At 33.2% G+C, this 16,608-nt stretch overlaps 1 protein-coding gene across 1 annotated transcript in view; it reads right to left on the bottom strand.

The window, feature by feature from the left end:
- Positions 1 to 4,720: 4,720 nt before the first annotated feature.
- The window catches only part of LOC134689915 (uncharacterized), a 32,262-nt gene continuing 20,374 nt past the window's right edge, over positions 4,721 to 16,608 (bottom strand). Inside the window, exons 10-13 of the mRNA XM_063549881.1 lie at positions 10,163 to 10,210; positions 9,583 to 9,663; positions 5,161 to 5,232; positions 4,721 to 4,752 (exon numbers count right to left, since the gene is read on the bottom strand). Coding sequence (XP_063405951.1) covers positions 4,721 to 4,752; positions 5,161 to 5,232; positions 9,583 to 9,663; positions 10,163 to 10,210 — 233 coding nt within the window. The remainder of the gene's footprint in view (positions 4,753 to 5,160; positions 5,233 to 9,582; positions 9,664 to 10,162; positions 10,211 to 16,608) is intronic.

The raw sequence follows: 16,608 nt of genomic DNA, 5'->3' as shown, positions 1-16,608 counted from the left end.
ATGATTTGGTTGAATTTTATGGACATTGAAAGACCCGGGGGGTCTCAACCTCATTTAAGCGGTCTCGGGTAGGTTTTCGCTATATATTTTGAATATCCAACTGGCACTTTGGGCGCTCCGTAAACATAGAAGACAGGAAGTGTACCCAAATTCCTTTTAGTCACGTTTGTATCTACCTATTGACTAAATGTCTGTCAAATATTAGAAAGATTGAGAGATCAGGGGGCTCTCACCATTACCCTGTGCCCTTTGTCCTAAAATTTTGACATTTTTCGACTGAAAAGTGACAATCTTAGCCCTCCGTAGATATGGAAGATGACGTTATTCTGGTAAATCCATCTAATACAACCTTTATATATACAGAGTCAATGATTTGGTTGAATTTTATGGACATTGAAAGACCCGGGGGGTCTCAACCTCATTTAAGCGGTCTCGGGTAGGTTTTCGCTATATATTTTGAATATCCAACTGGCACTTTGGGCGCTCCGTAAACATAGAAGACAGGAAGTGTACCCAAATTCCTTTTAGTCACGTTTGTATCTACCTATTGACTAAATGTCTGTCAAATATTAGAAAGATTGAGAGATCAGGGGGCTCTCACCATTACCCTGTGCCCTTTGTCCTAAAATTTTGACATTTTTCGACTGAAAAGTGACAATCTTAGCCCTCCGTAGATATGGAAGATGACGTTATTCTGGTAAATCCATCTAATACAACCTTTATATATACAGAGTCAATGATTTGGTTGAATTTTATGGACATTGAAAGACCCGGGGGGTCTCAACCTCATTTAAGCGGTCTCGGGTAGGTTTTCGCTATATATTTTGAATATCCAACTGGCACTTTGGGCGCTCCGTAAACATAGAAGACAGGAAGTGTACCCAAATTCCTTTTAGTCACGTTTGTATCTACCTATTGACTAAATGTCTGTCAAATATTAGAAAGATTGAGAGATCAGGGGGCTCTCACCATTACCCTGTGCCCTTTGTCCTAAAATTTTGACATTTTTCGACTGAAAAGTGACAATCTTAGCCCTCCGTAGATATGGAAGATGACGTTATTCTGGTAAATCCATCTAATACAACCTTTATATATACAGAGTCAATGATTTGGTTGAATTTTATGGACATTGAAAGACCCGGGGGGTCTCAACCTCATTTAAGCGGTCTCGGGTAGGTTTTCGCTATATATTTTGAATATCCAACTGGCACTTTGGGCGCTCCGTAAACATAGAAGACAGGAAGTGTACCCAAATTCCTTTTAGTCACGTTTGTATCTACCTATTGACTAAATGTCTGTCAAATATTAGAAAGATTGAGAGATCAGGGGGCTCTCACCATTACCCTGTGCCCTTTGTCCTAAAATTTTGACATTTTTCGACTGAAAAGTGACAATCTTAGCCCTCCGTAGATATGGAAGATGACGTTATTCTGGTAAATCCATCTAATACAACCTTTATATATACAGAGTCAATGATTTGGTTGAATTTTATGGACATTGAAAGACCCGGGGGGTCTCAACCTCATTTAAGCGGTCTCGGGTAGGTTTTCGCTATATATTTTGAATATCCAACTGGCACTTTGGGCGCTCCGTAAACATAGAAGACAGGAAGTGTACCCAAATTCCTTTTAGTCACGTTTGTATCTACCTATTGACTAAATGTCTGTCAAATATTAGAAAGATTGAGAGATCAGGGGGCTCTCACCATTACCCTGTGCCCTTTGTCCTAAAATTTTGACATTTTTCGACTGAAAAGTGACAATCTTAGCCCTCCGTAGATATGGAAGATGACGTTATTCTGGTAAATCCATCTAATACAACCTTTATATATACAGAGTCAATGATTTGGTTGAATTTTATGGACATTGAAAGACCCGGGGGGTCTCAACCTCATTTAAGCGGTCTCGGGTAGGTTTTCGCTATATATTTTGAATATCCAACTGGCACTTTGGGCGCTCCGTAAACATAGAAGACAGGAAGTGTACCCAAATTCCTTTTAGTCACGTTTGTATCTACCTATTGACTAAATGTCTGTCAAATATTAGAAAGATTGAGAGATCAGGGGGCTCTCACCATTACCCTGTGCCCTTTGTCCTAACATTTTGACATTTTTCGACTGATTTGTTTTTTGTTTTTTTGGCTTTCCATATATATTTCTATTTAAAGTTATAAATATTTCTAGAGTTATGGGTTTTTCTTTTTGTCTTAAGAAATATTATACACAAAAGTACATCTTTGAAGTCGTTTTATTGACAAAACTCTATATTACATATAGACAAATATGTAACATGAAAAAGGGTTTATATTCGAGGACAACGAGAAATTATGACGAGAAATTACGCCAGCTTGAAAAGGTCATTTAACGATTTCCTACGTATTTTATCAGTCTTTTAAAATATGAAAATCATGCTTTTTATGTTATCAAGTATTTAATTTTCTTATAATTTTTTTCACTAAATTTTGAATATCAAACTGGCTGCTAGCAGCCGATTGGATATTGAATATCGAATAACGAATAACGAACCGGCTGCTAACTTCACATACATGTCCAATTCATAGCTAGAAATAAGTAGTGCTTTTGCTAATTAATATTCATAATATGTAAAAGAGAATTGTACCATGTGATAATAGTTTTACTGGACTGGCTTGATTTCATTACAATCTTAAAAACACTGATATTACAAGTTATCCGTCACAGAATCCTTATTTATAATCACTCTGATATTTCCGTAAAGTTGTCAGGCGGTCAATATCAAAACAATGAACGCAACTTTAGTTTTTTCTTCTTGAAATAGGGGCATTTTAACTTTACGTGGGAACCAAGAGTTTACCGACTACATATACAAGGTTTGGACATGCTTATTCTTTTGACATTCAAGTTTCAAGTTTCAAGCCAACAACCTGTTGTTCTAATGACCTTGTTAGCCAATTTACAATACGAAGTTTGCAAATTTGATGTTTCAGCCATTTTAGCCTGTATTTTATACTGCACTGAGAAAGCCTCTCGCTTCGAATTCTTAAATAGCTTAGGAACCTTGATTGTTGCAACGACAGTCATTATGTTTCGTTTAAATTGTGTATATTGTTGTGTATACTTATTGTCTGCCCCGTCAACCTGTCTATCACTTAAATTCAAGTTAAAACAGCGATTATTCAAAATTCCATATCATTTCAATATAATTTCCGTTACCCGTATCCGATTTCTTTACTATAATATTCAAATAAGCAAAGTGGCGTTGATATCTGGATATGTTGGACCCTGGTTGTCGGTGACCTAATACCGTGTCATTTCATGTATACATTCTTACTACGACTAAACAAGAAGCTATGTATTAGTAAGACAGAAAATATTTATTTCTATAGTAATCTTTTGGTGTTGTCCCTTGCCTTCATGCATCTTAAGTGTTGTATGATATGTGTCCAACATTTATGTAAGTTGTATATCCAAAGTGTCTATTTGATTTACGGCAAATGTTAGGTCCATCTCCACAGAACATATTTTAATATTCTTAACCATTGTGTTCCCCTATGCAGACGTTAAGAGTTCACCAATGAGAAAATAATTAACAAATAATTAACACAAATAACATGGATAACGCTCAGTGTTAAACAATTCTTTGCTTTCTAGGAGTTATTTCTGGCCTATTTAGATTCATTAAATGCCTGTTAAAGCAGGTGTATCAGCATATATATAGTCAGGATAAGTTTTTCTTGTTTGAGCAATAGCAGATGTCACCCTTCCCCCTATTGCCACTAAGCGGCTATTTTGAAAATTCTGAAGTCAAAAGTCTCATCTATACATGCCAGTTAACAATAATATAAAGTTTCATAAAGTTTGAAGCATTTTGAAAATATTTGACATTTCTGCTGTTACATGTACCATGGCAACGGTGGCCATTTTGGAAAGTCCAACTTCAAAAGTCTCATGCAGACTTGACAGTCAACAAATGTATTAAGTTTCATAAATTTTTGAGCATTATTTATTTTGAAAAATATCAATGGTATTTTTTCTCCAGAAGAAAATGGGATTTTTTTAAATGATGACCGTTGACTTTGTACCAGATTTCGTATTTACGACACATATTTTCAAAAACTGCACGATTTCAGCTTTGCAATGGGCTATTAAAATCCCATGAGGTATTTAGGTAATTTAAATTTCTAAAATTATCCTCTCGGCCGCTCCACTATTAGACAAATCATATAAAAACACTGTTGGCAGGCAATCACTTGTAAAACAACTGAGCACCTGATATCACCACTAGTTTTTGGTGGGGTTCGAGTTGTTTATTTTTTAGTTTTCTATGTTGTGCCATGTGTACTATTGTTTGTATGTTTGTCGTTTTTATTTTAACCTTAGCGTTGTCAGTTTATTTTAGATTTATGAGTTTGACTGTCTCTTTGGTATCTTTCGTCCCTCTTTTACATTATCTGACAGTAATAACTTAATTGGTACTAATTGTATTGCACCAAAATGTCGACAATCAATGTCTCTTCAGTGCTGCTTAATCATGTTAATGCCAAACTACTATATTTAAGCTTATTAACAAGATGAAGATCAGTAAACTGTGCAGAAACTTTGAATATCAAATGATATTTATTGTCACACGTAAATGCAGAAAACAAATGTTTAGGCCCGTTCAGATGCAACAAGGACATGTAGAACAATAACATATTAATTATTTTCATTGATTTTTTATTATGCCAAATCAATCATCTAAGATTACGTCGCGACTGTGTGCTTCCTTGCATCATCTGAAAATGAGAATTAAATATATATTTTATGCATTTCAAATTTCTGACATCAAACTACATCTCGAATGAGTTGAACCTCTGATAAGTCGAATACTTAGGACTGGTCCTTGCGTCTAAGACATTATCACATTATATGTTCAATATCACGGTCAATAACATTATGTTTTTTAAAAGTGTACATCTTTATTGCAATTCGTTCTAGGTTTCAACTAACCGATGTCTAACTCTTGTTAAAATGTATGTCATTGCATTTAGTGAATAGTTGTGTCATTGTAGTCATACAATGTCTATTCATTTAAAAATTGTATAAATATAACTATAAAGGTAACAAATAACAAGAACAATAGGTTCTAGTTTCAAATAATTATACAAATATAAAATAAATGGTATCTGGGTAATTTAACTTACCTTCAATCCATGTATATACCATCTTTTTACAGTTACTACTCAATATCAACAGACTATGCCGTACAGACTTATCTACAAACAGAAAAGGTTTAGTTGAAGGAAATTTCTAGGATTAGTACAAAACGGCTTACATTTCTATGCTATGGAAAGATACAATGCAAGTCACCGCTATAGCTTGTTGTGATACTTATTTTGTTAGATTTATAATACGACGAATAAACAGACTTAAGGGAATACGATACAGTAGCAGGGGCAGATAATAACGTTTTCAAAACTGTTCGTGTTGTTTTCGCGACGTTGATAACCAGAACGTTGTGATTTCGCGATGTTTCTAATAAAAACGTTAACATTTCGCGACGTCGTTTAAAAAGAAGTCATATTTCGCGGAATATTCACTGGCGTCATTAACTGCGGTTGCGCGAAGTTAAAAAAAGTACCTGCTAAAAAGGGACCGTGCCGTTTCTAAAAGACGGAAAAATCCTCCGAAAAGCAGTAAGATTGAAGGAAATACTTGAGATGTAAAAAAATAAATCAAATACAAATTTGCATGACGAATTTGAAGAAATGGTAATAGACACAGAAGATAGTACTGTGGTAACATGGAAAGACGGAACATGCTGAGAAAATATTTTACAAATAACACGATTCGGAACAAAACGACCTGCAATAGCTAATTATGAGTATTGATACCTGCTTAACGTCCAGTGGCAAATATTTAATTTCACATTTATGAAATCCAAATGTTATTTTAATGAAACTTAAAGATCGGGTCTGGTGTTGAAATCCATACACAAAAGTCATTACTACGGCGTGTGTACAGCTGTGCAATATTTTTCATGACGAGAACAGTTATTTTCATTTATTGATAATGAGTTCGAAGTAAAAAATACTATATTGAATTAAAAAACAGTATCAAAATAGTTAAATTTGTGTCTTTTTTTTTTACTTTCTTGTTTAGCATTTGGCAGCCTTCAAATTTAAGGAAGACTTGCCATTGTAAGGCCAAATTTAACCCGACTATCAATGAAATAACAAAAAAATGACTGTATGTGCGAGACCCTCATTTGTGGACAAGGTCGTATAACATCCCTATTAGTAAATAAAATAATAAAAAAACCAGATTGGTCATCCTGTTCTGGACTTGAAATTGGTACATAAAAAAAAAAATTGCCGATTTAAATCGATATTTTAAAAACATATAATATTGTATGTGTATGTAGAAAAACTCATAGGCGGATCCAAAGGGGGGGGGGCTGGGTTGGGGGCTTTCGTGGAAAAAAATGGTTGATTATATAGGGCATCATTGGAGCATGACTGGAACGGGCAACCCTTAGGTCAGTCAGCGGTCCCCCTCCTTAGGAAAAGTTATGGATCCGCCATTGAAAACTGTCAATAAAATTCCGTTAAAAAGATTTCCAAAAAAATAAATTGGTGTCGTTTTTGGTTTGAATTTAAGCAAAATATTACTAATAGATGCAGAATTGTCACACGTTAATTTGTTTTATTGGTTATATTCTTTTTGAAACTGGATGTATAAATAGACCAAAAAAACCCGCCTGTTCACATGCTGTTAAAAGGGCTCGTAATTAAATTGTATCTTTTGGTATTGTTCATCATATTTGTATTTTGTTCATTGTATTGTACTTAAATTAGGCCGTAAGGTTCCCATTTGAGTTGTTTTGTATTTGTCATGTAATGGCCTTTCGTTGCGTACTATGCGGATAGGTTTTACTCATTGTTGAAGGTCGTCCGATGTCTTATAGTCGTTTAGCCATTTGGTCTCTGATTGAGATTTGCCTCATTGGTTACCATACCACGTCTTTTCATTTGTATAAACATGTCCCTACTGTACTTCAATGTATTTAGAGATAACAATTGAAGTATCGGCAAATGTATACTAATTGCAGACAGACAGATCAGAAAGTGCACACCCGTTATAACTCGTTGTATAGTTAGACGATCAGACAGACGATCAAAGTGTTTTCAATACAGCTCTACTTCTAGACAAACAAGTATGCCAATATGCATACGTATACGCTGTATAAAAGGTTATGTAACTTATCTATTGCTAAAGACATCGTTCAATATATTCTCTCATACCGGCTGCCGTACTTCCTATGAAATATTGTATTACAACTTCATTTTCGGTCGATTGAGGCAGAAATGGCACGAGTTTAATTGCACAAAACAAACAAGAAGTACTGCTTATAATTTGAATTTGAAAGATGATTATCTTTTCAATGTAAAAAAAAAGTAAATCAAAGTAATTTGGTACCTTTTAAAAGTGACGATACGGTATCGGTTTTGTCATTGTTGAAGGTTATACTGTTGTCAATTTATGGTATCGTCTCACTTACTGTAAATTCAGAAATTATTGCGAGGTTTTAATTATTGCGTATAATGCGAGTTGTAAACGCAATAATTAAAAGTCGCATTTTGTAATATTTTAACTGAATTTAGCATGACTTTTCTCAAAATCGTAAAAATTAAAATCGCAATAATAAATGCACGCAATAATTTCATAGTTGGTTTACTTTTTCTCATGTCAATACAGTACATGAAGCAATTTAAAACTAATGTCGGATGGAGATGCACCTTTAGTACATCTAAAAAAGCAATCTGCTAGAATCCTTTTATAATTTATATAGTCTTTTTTTTTATATAAAGGTTCCTGTCCAAATTTCGTTTCGTAAATGTTTAGCACAACTGTTTTTCCATTTTATGATTAATCATCTTATAAATTTTTATAAGTATTGATCAACGCTTTGAAAAACACCTGCATACTTGACAGCGAACTCGTGTACGGCGGGAATAATTACACGACGTTGTTGCGATTAAAACTTAATTTAACGTAATTTAGCGCCATACTGACAGACGTCGTAAAAAAATATGGTATATGGCTTTTATTGAAAAAACAAGCACATGGACCCCATTTTTTTTTGCAATCAATCAAGCATTGTTTCAAGAACACTCTGCCAAAATTTCAGGAAAAAATCAACGATCAATTTTTTTCTGCACTTCCGAAAAGACGCAAAAATATGATCAATTTCTTTTTTTTGGATATAGCAATCTAAATCCGGAGCATGATGCTTTGATTAAACCTTAAATTTGTTTCAGCATGTTGATGCCATGGTTGAAGGGAATATTTTACAAAAAAAACCGGTTAAGTTATGACTTTTTGTTCAAAAGTATTGGTACTTTCTTTGAAAGTCATAATTTATGAAATTTCAGTGATTTTCTTCCAAATATGCAAATTTCAAACCAAATTATCTCAAAAGGTAAGTCATGAAGGTACTTCTTTATTTGCAGTTTTAAAAAGTACACTTTGAAATTGACCATCTATCAAAATTTTAAGAAAAAATCAACGAGGGATCTCTACTGTATCGTATGCCCTTAACTGTCTGATGAGAATTTAATGTACTTTTCCCTTTAACCAATCTCACCTTGGAATGCAGTATTTTTGTTATTAATTTAAGTTTGCATGTAATGCTTCTTCTGATTGGCTGACAGTGTTTTGTCTATCAGCTCATACACATTATTTGATCATATGACCGTGAAGGACGTTTTTTCATGACTTACTCCGTCTAAAATAGAATTTTAAATCAGATTATAAGGAATACCTGTACTATTTGTTTCTGTTTATATATAAAAAAAAAGGGTGCACACTTAAAAATAAACCACTACGCTTGTTATTTATTCAGCGTGCACCACGTTTTTGATGTTATTTCTTCATAAACAGATATATATTACAGTCATTTCTTAAATGCTCTTTAGATAAAAAGATTAGAAATGAAATTTAAAACAGCCGTACCAATCAAAAATACTTTAAAACGTACAGAAAAACCTATTATGAGACATAATTAATTGATCAATTTCGAGTTTGAAATACAGATAACTTATTTTTTCACTGAAATATTTAAAAAGTTAAGCGGGTATGCAAATATGTAAAACTAATAAAAAAAATAGATATGAGATAACTGTTTACTTACAATTTGACGATGAAATTTCACCTGAAAAATAGACTTAAAATCAGTATTGCTGTAGTTTCAGATGATTAGTCAAATATATGCTAATCATAAAACGTGTCAAACTTTTCAATTATGACAAGCAGTTAAACAAATACTTTGTTATCTTTAGGAGCTCTTTGTTTTGCATAAAGTATGAACGTGCAACTGGATTGTAATATTAGATTGTACTATTCTGTATATTATAATTAATAAGTCTATATGTACAGAATGTATTGCTACCTTGTCTTTCGATATAGTTTAAGGTTAGTGTGTATTGGGGTTTGCAGAATGAGGCAAAATATAAAGAAGAGACAATTTATCTGAAAAAACCAGAATAGATTATAATATGGTGCGTTCTTAAATAGTAGAGAATATTTAACAAAAAGTGTCTACATTTAGTTTAAATACTGCTCACCATGTGCTGTTGTGTCATCTCCATTTGTCTCAGTTAAAGCATGGAATCCTAGTGCTACATCTAAGTACAATCTTTGAACATCTAAAAAGCGGTCAAAATGCAATGTACAATACATGTTAATGTCACAGTATCTTTCATCTGGACGTTAGTTATTTCTTATAAAAGAATCATTGTTGAGTATGGAGAGTTAATATTATATGTTTTAACTCAAATGTTAAGGTTCAAAGTTTGACACTTATATGTTTCAATGTTATATAAAACTGTAGAAATTTTGATATGGTTGCTTTTAACTATGCAAAAAATTTGAGTTTATATATCAAAAAGGCAAAATATGTTTGATTAGTTTGTAACTTTAAAACACATTTTGTAATTAATCGCTGATGCTTTGAAAAAGTATTAAACGTGTATATGCAAGTTCCATAAGCTATATTATCATAAAAGACTATTGTTATCATAATTGAAGTTATTGCTTCATACTGGATTAACATGCCCGTCTATTACATTTTTGTAATCGTGTATACCAATTTGGCCTTCTTTTTTTTTACCATTAATTTAAATGAAAAAACTCTTAAAGATTTACCTGAGAAATGATTATGTCTTTCCCAGTCATGTAGTAAACTTATAACATCTAAAATAAAATGTGCCTTATGATCATTTAATCATTTTTATAACAGTAATGTACACAGATGTAGAAAAGACGACTGATATCAAAAACTTCACATGTATATATTTGAGACAATTGGTGTATTGTCATTATATTACTTCGGATTCATTTTTTATTTGGATACCAATTTTTGTTAGTTTTTCGTGTACAGGTGAACCACAAATTCAAATTTCCAATGAATTACAAATTTTCTAAAAACTGTGTACACAGAGTTAGGAGAAACCACGAAATCAAATATCCGCGTAAATGCAAGTGTTACTCAATCCACGAAAATTGATAACCGCGGAAATAACTGTATCCATAGTAATTATTGGTATTGAATAAATGAATAACGCTGTTGATTTTTGTTGCAGTTGAACATTATTTAAAAAAATAGTAATTAGATACTAAACAAATCAACAGCGCTTAAATTAGAAAAAAACCACGGATCAAATCATTGTAAAACAAACAATATTGTTGTACTGCATTCGAACTCGTTAGTCACATATTAAAGCAATATTATATTGCTCAAAAATGTTTCTTAAAAGAAAAAAAGAAAATATATATAGGAATTGTCAATTAACGGTTTCGGTACTTATACATCTTCGGATTTCAAATGTTTGGCTTTGAGCGTTCCTGATGAAGGTAAATCCAGAAAAGCGCTTCGGACGCAAGAAATTAATAACGTGTTGTTTTCAATATTTTACATCACTGGGTCGATACCTCTGCTGGTGGACTATCAGTCCCCGAGGGTATCATCAGCTCGGTAGTCAGTATTTCGGTACTGACATGATTTAACAAACTTACTAAAATTGTCCGTTTATAAATTTATAAATTATTAAGAAACTAAGGTTTCAACTCCCTCAGGCAAAGTTGGCTTTAGATTAATTTGGGTATTTATTTTAGGTATTTTTTGACATACAGCTCTTCAACGGTTTCGGTACTTATACATCTTCGGTTTTTAAATGTTTGGCTTTGAGCGTTCCTGATGAAGGTAAATCCAGAAAAGCGCTTCGGACGCAAGAAATTAATAACGTGTTGTTTTCAATATTTTAGCTCTTTATTTAATACAAGTTCTGTTTACTTACGATTAACGTCTTGTACGTGAGTACAGTGTTCTTCTGCAAATAAAAACCAAGGCAAATTGATATAAATGTACTAATCAGTTCAGCCTGAATATATTTCAAGATAACGAGTGCTCAAGTGAAAATAAAATGAAACATTACATTGTTCAGTCTTACGTTATGTTTACATAAGTTTGATCTTTGCCAGAAATGACCATTTGTATATCATTTATATGAAGAATGAAGAAAATAAAACATGTTTTTTTTCTTTTATATATATATCCGATCCGATGGATACATCTGTTGTAGGGTTATCACTGACTCAGACGTACTTATGAATATAATTATTTTCTCTGACTGTATCTTACATTAATTTGTAGGATCCTTTACTATAGATAATTTAGCTGATCTGTAACAATAACATCTTCATGCCTTATATATCATGTACTGTAGTACGCCGCTAGATTAAAACTGACGTGGAAAGGTAACACATGCCCACCAAAAGCTCTTTTAATTAAGAGCCCATGTGGTTGTGTGGTCTAGCAGGACGGCTGCAGTGCAGGCGATTTGGTGTCACGATATCACAGTAGCATGGGTTCGAATCCGGCGAGGGAAGAACCAAAAATTTGCGAAAGCAAATTTACAGATCTAACATTGTTGGGTTGATGTTTAGACGAGTTGAATATATATATATATATATATAAGTACATCTGAGTCAGTGACAACCCTACAACACATGTATCCATCGGAGAGCCCAGGTGGTCGTGTGGTCTAGCGGGACGGCTGCAGTGCACCAAATGCCGTGTACAGTAAACATGTTTACATTTGGTTTAATGTAATCTACACTAGTTTCACATAAGATTTGTCCACATCTATACACCTTGTTTAGTTACCTGTACATACGATTTGTTCACACTTGTAAACTTTATGTCATTTAAATGTTTATTACGTAGAACCGAACTCAAATTTCCGAACAACTTTTCTAGCAGTAAGGGAACGACCATTTGACATAAAAAAAATGAGGAATGGATTTTCCCACAATTTGATTTAAAAAAATCGGGTCATACAGATGATTATAATGAAAAAATAATCTGAATCCAAAGTTTCCCCATATATCATGTATATAATAGTGTTAAATATTGAATTGGTACCATCGAAAAAAATTGAATATTAACTTTCGCGCTAGAAAAAAATCGGACTCCAAGTCAACTACCCCCCTTTTTTTAAAGTAAAGTGGTTGCTCCTTTAAGAAAGTCATTTTGGATTATTTGCAGTATTTTTCAAAAAAAAGCTATAAAAACCAGGTTCAATCCACCATTTTCTACATTAGAAAATGCCTGTACCAAGTCAGGAATATGACAGTAGTTATCCATTCGTTTGATGTGTTTGGACTTTTGATTTTGCCTTTTGATTTTTGATTTTCCTTTTTGAATTTTCCTCGGAGTTCAGTATGTTTGTGTTTTTACTTTTTAAAGATGTCTCGACTACGCATCAAAAATGTAGGCTGCATCAGCGTGCTTATAGACAAAGAAAAAAAATTGCGATGTTAAGGATCACTACATTTCTATATTTTCCTCTTATTTCAAATGGTATTGTTTCTACAAGTTTTTTTTTTGGAATAACCTGATTATTAAAATACTAAAAGACAACACAATTGAAAGATCAAGACTGAGCAACATGAGTTCAACCAAATGCGGGCATACACATATTGAATGTGAAATTATATATACCGGCTTTTAATGTAAAACAAATCATCAATTAAAATATAACGTCTGGCGGGCTTTTTACAATGTTTACATCGCCACCTGTTTGTTCGATCGATAAATCTTTAAAGCGTTTAGTATTTGTTTTTTTCTATAGTTTCTGGCATTGTTGTGCTATAGTAATGACTTTTCGTGTAATTTTCTGCAAGGTTTGTTGATAATGTTTATATGTATAAAAAAAAGAAATATCAATCACTCACAAAACGGATAAATAGCACAAACAGTACACACTGTATTGCACCAACTGTGCTTTGTCTATATAGTATGGTAAAAGTATATGCCTCTGTGTGTTTTGTTTCTATCATGTTTTTTTATAGCGATTAAGCTTGTTATAGGGCTATTCATTTTGTAAATTCTAATTCTGCAAATTAAAAGAATACAATCTTGTAATCAACCATGTACAATCGCTTAACATTTCGAATACATATCCCTAATGTCAAATGATTTAACTCAATGGAAATTCGGATTTAGATTAAATTAAATGGTGTCAAGGTTAAGGTTATATTCGTCAAGTTACAGTAGTTTAAGAAGTTAACCATCTTGCTGCCAAAAGGGCATTTATGGCTTCTACACACACATCGTGTTGACTGTGTAGTACGTCAAAGGTCCATTGTAACGTCACAATACTCAGGGGGTACTGCAAACGTCAAAATACGGCGTCAAATAGTTGAAGATATTAACAAGCAAAATCGAGGGAATAGTGCAAATGATGATACAAGCATGAAAATTACCACAAAGCATCAATACATTTACCTTTAAGAAACAACTGCTGGCCATTAAAAGAATTTATTTTTTTCAAGATGGTCACGGCCATTTTCTAAAATGGCTGTTTTCTTCAGTTGAAAAATAATGATTTTTCTGGAAAACTTTTGTTTACCTTTTTTTTTTTTTATTAAAAAACAATCGTCAGGTTTGGTGGCTATCTTCCTTACATCATATATTTATTAAAAATGAACATTTGACATATCCAGTATTTTCGCTTGCGCGAAAATGTTACAAAATTCTTTCAAAATCATTTGAACTACTTACTATATATTTAGTGTTTTGGGATTTCTAATGATATTATGAATTGGTTTACGAACATTTTTCAAGGTAATGATACACTTGCGTTTAACACTTTTGCGCATGTGCAAACTATTTATAGACATCAAGAGCGATTTTTATGCACGGCCATGCAATTCTCAGGTATTCAATGGATAAGCCGAAAATGTGGTGAATCCCGCAGAAACATCAATTGTAACTGGAAATCAGTCACTTGTGGAAATGCATAAGCAAATGCACTGGGCATGGCCTGATTTGTACGAAAAAGACAAGTTTATCGTCATGTTTGGTGGATTGCACATTGAAATGACTTGTTATAAAACTCTGGGTGATATATTGCGTGATAGGGGATGGACATGTTGTCTTACTAAAGCCAATATTGCAACTCCAAGAACGGCAGATTTTTATGTATGTTCAAATGTACCTCGGAATGGACAGGCGCATCAGATAACTGCATGTTTTTGCTTGAACTGTTAATTTCGGCTAAACTCAGAATATATAATCATGTCATGACTCTGTGATGTTCAATGATTTTAAAGACTGGTGTAAAAAATACAGTCATCTCGACTGCAGTTTTATTCCTGACCTTCAATTATAAAATAAGAACTTTTTCTGATTTTGGTATTATGATCATTTCATGAGTGAAATTTCGTACTTTACAAACAGTACATAGAAAGCATGATAGGGTATTGATTTAAGTCTTGATCAAGTAAACTATGCTCGATCGTTACCGACCCATCTCCAAGATATGACTTCCCTTCCCGAACATCACCCAAAGGTGGCAATGGAATTTGAAAATGATACGTGCACTGTACGTTAGACCAGCAAATTTCTTTCTTATAACACAATTGATCAAGCAAACAAAAAACAGAATTATGCAATTGTGAAGGGCGATATTGGTGCTCTATGATTAACCGAAGCGCCCATTTAGACAAATGGATGGATGGAGTAAGTATACTAAAATATGAATTTGAACGATCTTGTGGTTTGAGTCATTCTATAACAGATGAACGACCTAATGGAGACTCTACAAAAACACAAAAAATGTCTTTAAACAGTTTTGAAGGCTTTGTAAAGTGATCAACAAGTTTTAAAATTCATTTCTAGAAGAGTCGTCAGATTTGTAAAAAAAAATATACTCCATTTTGGAAATTGTTGAACAGTTAAGATATGTAAATATTAAAAAAAAGCAAATGCAAACCTGCTTTTTATAACATAAATAAAAAATAACAACTTCCGATTTTGGCCGCAAAATGAAATTGGAAACGTCGTTGTCAAAAACATAGCTAGGGAACATTAAAAGTGATTGGGAAACTTTTCTAGACTTTTCATTTCTTGTCACAGTAGACACTTTTACTTGGAATATTTCTTTATCCATTTAAACCAAACTACTCCTCCGTCTTTATCGCAGGGCGTTTCTTGAAGTAGTGGTATCAAATCGCTTTAAAATGGATTAACGTGAAACATTCTGCGATTTGCTGGTCCAAATTCAGACGCATTTATCGTCGGTGTGGCAGCAATGGTTCATTCAAGGTCACAAAGTTGGACAAACATAGTTGATGATTATGCAAATAATGTCATACTGCCTTACATATAATCTTGCATCGATAATAAAATTAACGGTACCAATTTTCCTGTAATTCCGGCAATACATGTCTCTTCAGTGATGCTCGTGGCCAAAATATTTGAAATCCAAAGTTTATATAAAAGATGAAGAGCCATACTTCAAAAAGTATTCAAGAGTAGATATTGTATTTGATGTTTACTTAATGAATAATTAAAAGGCTTTGACAAGACAAAGGCAAGGTTTTTGTGCCAGATTGAAAGGTGTTGGTTCCGGTAGAGCACCAATGGTTTGAAGTAGTTGTCTCTGTGAAAATGACAACGAAACGAAATTTTTCAAGTTTCTTAAGAGACTAATAAAAATGTGTATGTTACTTATAGTGAAAACATTCTTTGCAATTTCAATTAGGATACTTCCTATCTACCCCTTGTAATCATGAAGAAGCAGATACACGAATGTTTGTCCATGTTTGGCATGATTATGAGAAGTGTTTTAAAATGTAATTTTCAGATATAATAGTATCAAGAATTGCAGCAATCGCAAAACTAGTTAGAACACATTGTTGATAGATTATGTAAGGAGACTTTTGATGGCTTCCTGTGCTTGACATATCAAATGCGTTTGGTCGTTGTGTAGCTGCTCTTTATTTCGTCCTTGCATTCAGTGGATATGACACTTTGTCGAATTGTCGTGGGAAAGGGAAGAGGTCACGTTGGCTAACAATGGAAGGTTTTCCAGATGTAAAGGCCTTTTTATTTGTCTTAAGTATGAAGAGAGGCACGATATGAATCGTTTGCAAGGAAGTAGCGGCATTGTGAATCAATTTCGCCTAAAAGAAATTATTTTCCAGAGCACATCAATAGAGAAGAAAATCAAGAGGGAGTTGTTTGGGCTCAGTTTAATTCATGTATTTGACAGGTAAATTTACCTAGTCATTGACACTGGGGAGAT

Source organism: Mytilus trossulus, chromosome 11 (genome assembly GCF_036588685.1).
Source record: "Mytilus trossulus isolate FHL-02 chromosome 11, PNRI_Mtr1.1.1.hap1, whole genome shotgun sequence".
Lineage (NCBI taxonomy): Eukaryota > Metazoa > Mollusca > Bivalvia > Mytilida > Mytilidae > Mytilus > Mytilus trossulus.
The sequence above is the reverse complement of the archived record's forward strand: the minus strand, read 5'-3'. Positions and strand labels throughout refer to the sequence as shown.